This window comes from Triticum urartu, chromosome 7 (genome assembly GCF_003073215.2).
Source record: "Triticum urartu cultivar G1812 chromosome 7, Tu2.1, whole genome shotgun sequence".
NCBI lineage: Eukaryota > Viridiplantae > Streptophyta > Magnoliopsida > Poales > Poaceae > Triticum > Triticum urartu.
This window is the reverse complement of record NC_053028.1, coordinates 688,962,017-688,968,955: the sequence shown is the minus strand read 5'-3', so window position 1 is coordinate 688,968,955 and position 6,939 is coordinate 688,962,017. Positions and strand designations below refer to the sequence as shown.

At 45.1% G+C, this 6,939-nt stretch overlaps 1 protein-coding gene across 1 annotated transcript; it reads right to left on the bottom strand.

Moving 5' to 3' along the window:
- Positions 1 to 413: 413 nt before the first annotated feature.
- Positions 414 to 6,406, bottom strand: LOC125523278 (sm-like protein LSM2). Its single transcript, XM_048688331.1, has 3 exons — positions 6,127 to 6,406; positions 5,897 to 6,055; positions 414 to 752 (listed from the first exon to the last, which is right to left on the bottom strand). The coding sequence occupies exons 1-3, from the start codon at positions 6,127 to 6,129 to the stop codon at positions 633 to 635; spliced, it is 282 nt and encodes a 93-aa protein (XP_048544288.1). The 5' UTR covers positions 6,130 to 6,406; the 3' UTR covers positions 414 to 632.
- Positions 6,407 to 6,939: the final 533 nt, after the last annotated feature.

Sequence of the window (6,939 nt, the reverse complement as noted above, 5' to 3'; positions counted from 1 at the left end):
TTAAATTACTACCAACATCTTACACAGACAGACACACGAAAGAGGGATGGTGGCGTCATCTCATCACCAACTGTAAAAGGTTAAAATGCCCATCTTTTGCTTCCAGCAGTGTTTGTACTTCGCTTTAAGTACAGGTCGCACTCAACCTGATTCCCAACCAAACCATGCGCTCTACTCATCCATCTTTGACCACTCAGTCAGCAGCATGCCAGTACATGCCAACAACGTTAGCACTTCTCAGCAACATTGCCCAAGCAACCATGGGAAAACACGCAACAACAAAGCTCGAGTCTCAGGAAATTTCAGGGAACGTCACACAGGCCACAGTTTTCAGTAGAGTCGCCCAGAAATATTAGGCGTTCCAAAGGGAGCCTGAAGAATCTCAAACAACCAAAGGACCTGATCTAACGACGTCAATCGAAATTTGCATCAACACCAGCAGCACAGCATGGCAATGCTTGGTTGTTGCTCTTTGATAATACCACATTGACATATGTAACATTGGATAATTTGCACTGCAAGTGTACCACAGGCAGAGTTAAGCAATGCCGATGTCAGTCCATACATGTTCCAGTTCCACAAATCAGATTAGAATTATCTCACGGCCGAGAAAAGAGAATAAACTATATCAATCAGCCGCCCCGTGCCTCCCTCCTGGTGGCATCATGGAGGATGTCGATGTCAACCCCATCCTGCGGAAGCAGGACGTAACGCACCACAGATCCCCTGATGAAGCAGTTCCGCACCGATAGCTGCCAACAGGAATTGTCAGATTAGCGTGTGCAAATGAGATCAATGTTAGTACTACTTTACTAGTTTCCATAGTAGCGACGAACAGATGCATCCGAGTGTTCTCCAGATATACTAATTGACCGGCCGAGCATGACAAGAGTGGCGTAACATACATGGTTTGGTGACCAAACACGGACATGAAAGATATCTGACATACAGGCAACTATCACGGCCAACAAAACATTATACTATATGATACTAGCTTTACTTCCCTTTGGGAATACCTATATGCACTCGTCCTTTATTAATTCACTATAAGCTACCTACTCCCTCTTGAAAGAGTGTACTTCCAACTTTGTTGAAAAGTCAAACTTCTTTATGTTTGACCGTATTTATACAATAATAGACTAACATTTATGCTATCAAATTAGTCGCATTAGATTCCCAGCAAAAAAAATAGTAGCGTTAGACTCATGATAAAATATATTTTCGTCATATACCTATTTGGCTTCACAAGCATTGATATATTTTGCACAAACTCGGTCAAACTTTGAGATAGTTTGACCCTCCAACAAAGTTGGAAGCTCTTTCAAGGACGGAGGGAGTAGGGGTTAAAGCTCTCACAGTCAATTAAGGTGTACAATTTGAAATTTTGCCCCACGACTTTGACTTGGTCACTCGATGGGTCCCTTTGGTCACTACATGGGATTTACTTTTTGTCACTGCATGGGATGTCCGTTAGACTAGGCGTTTGGTCTAACCAAATCGATCAGTTCAGTTCTTCAATTAATAAAGAAATTTGGTTCCTTCGTGTATGTGATGACTGGTCGGTTACTCCACAAATGCAAAACCGATTGATTTTTGCACCTAGAACTTGGTTCAGCCCTCGGTCATGACTGAAGAGGACCGGTATTTTCTGGGAGGAACAAATCAGGAGTCAAATCTTAATAAGCAAGAAACGATGGAACATACGAGCAGAAATCAAGCACTGGCAATAATGGTAGGAGAAAGGAAATGCCAGAAATCGTTGTTGGCGAGCCGCAGGCTATGAGAGTGCTATGAATGCTATCATCGACCATGAAGGAGCCATGGCCATCGCACGTGGAAGCCATGTGAACGACCGGACACTGTGCGTTAGGAGATCCAGGCACAACCTTCGGCCATGAAGGACAGAAGGAGCCATGGCCACAGCCGCGTACAAGTCATGGACGCTGGCGATTACTGGGACTATGCGAGGTAGGAGAACGGAGGTGGCCGTGCTACGGTTTAGAATGGAACGCATTACGATTGGGGGTTGCGTACGTTTGGGCAGATGTAAGGCTACGTAGGTGTAGTTGGTAGATGGGCTATTGCCTATTCGGCTTAGTTTGCTAGGCCTTGATGCAATATCTGAGTCCAATGAGCTAAGTTCGGTTTTGAACATTGCTAACCTTTTTCGACTTTGGCCTTGGTTTTCTCGATCCAGTTTTCGGTTCACGGTTTTTCTGCCCACCCCTACCGGACACTTGTTACACCTAGCCCAATATGATGTCCCGTGTCACTTAGTTGCCCTTTTCGGCGGTGTGTGTCTGCTGCACATGTGTTTGCTTAATTGGGGTCCTTAGGAGAGACGAGAAGGGTCACTTTGCTACTTGCGACCGAAAACTATGGCGTCGGTTCACTCGACTGTTGTGTCACTCTATCTTTCTATTCTAGCTTCCCTTCAAGTCCGTGCTCTTCCGCACCTATTGCATCAACGAGATTGGGCAAAGTGGACGTCGTCCGCTCCTCCGTGTTGAACCTCGACCTATTGCATCAATAAGATTAGGCGGAGTGTAGACGTCGTCCGCTCCTTCGTGCTGGACCTCGACTGTTTCAGCATGGCCTTCAAGCTCACCGGGTTCACCACCTTCTATTCACCGTTGACACTCTGAACCGGTGTAATGCCGCCACAACGGATAAATGATTTCTTGGCCTCGTGGGTGCTGATTTTGGTGGTATAGGTACAGATAGCTCAACTTGCCAAGGATGAAGGAGGGGAAGAAGGCCAAGTTCAATGTCGGCATCATGGAGCCCAAGGTTGGGTTCCACATCACCGAGGCCACCAGAATATGTTGCGAGTCCAGCGAGTATGTGTAGGAACTACTTCATGTCGTGTGACTGCATTTCGATTAGTTCATTAACCATCCTTGATTTTCCCTTTTGTTGTGATCCTTCTTTTAGTTTTGGTTTGGTTTGGGGATAGGCAATGAGGAGAGGTCATGTCATTCTGAATCCTGAGATTCAATGTTGATCACTCTAAAGCGCTTCCACGAGAGACAGATGGACTTTGAGGGAGAAAACAAGAAGAAGATTGTTCACCAGTCTGTCTCCCAACCTCTTTAAAGCAGCTACCTACCGTGATCTGGTCTTGGGACAGCATTGGCACCCCCGTTTGCTGGATCTTCTAGGCACTCTAAAGCGCTTCCACGAGAGACAGATGGACTTTGAGTTATAGACGGAGAAGAGACTTTAGAGGATCAAGAGTGATTCCTCAATAAAACAAATGGGAATTTGAGGGAGGGCTGAACGCGAGGGTGTTTGGTCGATGGGTTTTGGGCGACGTGTTTCCATTTTGATTTGATGGATCTTTGGGGGTTATGGTTGTTGCGATGGTGCGCACGTGCTGTGTGTTCTTGCATTGGGGAGCATGGTGCGGTCTGTCACTTTATTAGGGGCGGTGTCTTAAGATTTTGTTGTTATTTCTTTGCGTTTGTTGGTTGGAGTCCTTCGGTTTCTTTGTTCTTGACTTCTTGTGTTGCCTAGGCCTTTGTTCTTGTGTGTGTGGCTGACCGTGTTCTACCAATACAAGGAACACTGAAGCAACCAGTGAGACGCTCGGAGGCAAGCGGTGCGGCATAGCACCCGCACGCTTCTAGTAACAAGCAATCTTCACTAATGGTTATCTACTCTAAATACCAATGAGAGCAGTTCAAAAGGGTATCCACTCTGAAATACCTCCACAGAATATCAGTAGTTCAACTTACCTGCCCAAAAGGACAACTACAGATATACAATACTAGATCAGTGCATTATATTCTATCCAAAATGGCATGCATCGCCCATTTGGTCGTATGGAGAAAAAAATATTCCAGACATTGTTTTAAAGGCGTCTGTAAGGCGACGACAGGGCACCCTCCGATGGCAAGACGTCGAGCCTGCCCTAGACAGCTTTGTAAAGCATTCACTTTAGACCATAGGGTATATGAATCATCTTCCTAGGCATGCAAGGTGGCGCCTTGGGCCATTCAGATGCCTTTGGCTGCTCCCATGCGAGGAAGAGTGAACCGAGCGGGAAACTTCCGCAGGAAAGATTGGGCCCACGCACAACTGCAAACAGGTACAAGGTGGAGGGTGGGAGAGAGGATCGAACCAATCGTCCAATCCACGCGAAAGGGATTCCTTTTCTCCTCTCTGACCTTTGGCAGCGGCTCCTTCCTCCATGGCTCCGATCTGTGCCTCTCCTCTCCGGGCTCAGCTCCCCCTCCTCCTCTGGAGCAACAGCAAGGTGTGACTCCCATTCTAGTCTCGCTTCTCACCTGCCCTTCTCTGCTTTTATTCCACCCCTCCAATACTCTGTTTCTCCCTGCAGTGTAGCTAGATGTGCTTGGCTGCTTGCCTGTTCCTTCTCCTCTGCATCCATTTCCTCCCAAATCTGCTTCTCCATCCACAAGGCAGCAGCCCCACCACCTCTTCTCTCCTTCCCCATGTTTGATCTGGTTGCTCTAGTGATTTGGCTCTTCTCTCTTTTTATTTCATGGCTGATTGGGCCTTCTCTCAGTGTTGCTGCAGTAGCCAGTTGTCCTCATGGATCCTGTGGCTGGTAATGCTTATGATCTATTCAACGATCCTAGGAGAAGAGCTACATCCGATGATCCAGCTTGGAAGTATGGGTTCTGGCCAGATTTAGAGAGGAAAGATTTACTCCAGTGTACATTGTGTGGCAAGATAGTCCATGCTGGAGTGAGAAGGCTGAAGCAGCACCTTTCTGGGGGTTATAGTGATGTGGATAAGTGTCCCGAGGCATCCATGGAGATTAGGATAGAGATGCGCAATTCCTTAAACACATATGTATGTACAGTTTATTATGTTAATGCTAGTTGTTAAATCTCCTAATTGTCTGCCATATATTGTATATGTATGTGTCTAAGGCGTCGCCTCGCCTTACAAACATTGATTCCAGCACAATGTTGGCTTTTAAACAACAAGGTTCACACAACAATTCAATTCCAACTGTTCAGATTGTTACATGTGTAACGTGTACTGGGATTAAGGGACCAACATTTCCTGTGCCGGTAGTAACAACACCTTCTATAACATGTTATAAACCAGGTGAAGCACTCATTACCAATCTAGTACAAAATTTGTTGCATGTATGCAGCTAGAATCTTAACCTTATGAAATTACCTGGCATTGTTATTTCAAGAAGCTTAACGTACCAAGATCAAACGAGTACTACCAGATTTTTTGGTACAGCATGAGCTAACCATGTCTGGTTAACACTAGAGGCCCTAGTTTAAAACTTAACCGAATCAACATATGAGGTATGTGAAACATAACACAGAGACCCACTAGAGACACTCGTTTAAGACTTTAACTGAATCAGCATATAGAATATACAGAATATAATCAGGTCGCACACGTTATGCCTTATTATTTCTACCATGTCTTTAGAGCTTTAGACTAAAATTGTATGTTTTTCAGGAAGCGTGGATAGCATCCATTTAGACAACACCCCTGAATTGAGCTCTAACTAATGATATTAAGGTAGACTGCTAGGAAGTCGAGATGACGCAGCGCAACCATCACTGGTATATAACTTACAATTAGATTGCTTGCTTAAACCTACTCTTTGGTCTTAACTTCCAAGATAAAACCTTAACCATTGCACCAAGAATCTGGAATCGCAAGTCTATGATCCCAACATATGAACCAACCACTACCCTGTGTTTCCTAAGTCAACGAACGCACCTTGCAGCCTATAACAAGAGTATGACACAAAAACAATCACCTAAGCAGCAAGATATTGGGTTAGTCTTCATCTAGGGAATCAAGCGATCCATACAGCGCTCTACTAAAACAGGCAGGCAGCTTATAGGCATTGACTAATTAAGCACTGGCATAAGCCGGATGAAGATGGTCATACCATGTGGGGATACTTGTCCTGGTCGACGACCCGAGTGTTCTCGAGCTTGATGTTGAGGTACTGATCCACCGAGTGGAGCGTGCCGCGGATGGCCAGGTCGTTCTTGAGCTCGACCGTAACCTCCTTCCCGACGAGCTCCTTGAAGTAGGAGAAGAACAGCTGTACAACAAACGAGCATCAAATCAACCATGCCGGCTTCAGGACCTGGCTCAAAAGCCTGAGCTACTCACCATATTGGCTTCAGAAAGCTCGCCGCCGATCCGCCGGAGGGGGGCAGGACGCTGGTCGGCAGAGCCAGACGGTGGTTGACGGGGTTGGGGCGCCGCCGCCGGATGGGGGTCGTGAAGGGGGGAGAGGGAGATTGAGTGGGAGGGACTCTGGTTTCTGGGAGACGGACGACGAGAACCCTAGGCTAGCGTCGCGGGCTGATTGGGCGGACAAGGCCCAACCTGCTGTTAATGGAGTATATGGGAACGACCGACTAACTTTTGTTTTTGAGCAAATCCGACCGCTGTTTCGGCGATTCTTTTCACCGGGGGGAACGACTTCTTCAAGGAAGCAGCAACTCTTCAGGGGAGCCTGGTAAATGGGCCGACCCACATACTGCTCGGCGAGTTTTATCTTTTTTTTGTTTTATATACAACTTAAAATTTTCAATATTACCTACAAAACTTAAATTTTCAATTAAGTTCAGGAAATTAAAAAAATATTGAAAACGTTCAAAAATGTGAACAATTTTTGAATACATGTAGTAACAAAAACATGTTCACGTGATTCAAAAAAATGCACGTGATATTATAAAAACAACGTTAACCAGGTATCTAAAAAATGTTAAACATCTATAAAAATATTCCTAATGTATACGACAAAATGTACAACGGACATGAAAACATCGAAATGTAAAACATACATGAAAAAAAGTAGACATCAAAACATAGAAAAAATGTTAATTATGTATAAAAATGTGAAATTGGTATAAAAGAATGTTCCTAGTGTATAGGAAAAATGTACAACATACATGAAAAAAGTAGACATCAAAGGCA

Coding starts and splice junctions, on each gene's coding strand:
- LOC125523278 (XM_048688331.1), bottom strand. Junction 753..5,896: donor AGGACAAGTATCCCCACATG/GTATGACCATCT, acceptor TCCTGTTGGCAG/CTATCGGTGCGGAACTGCTT.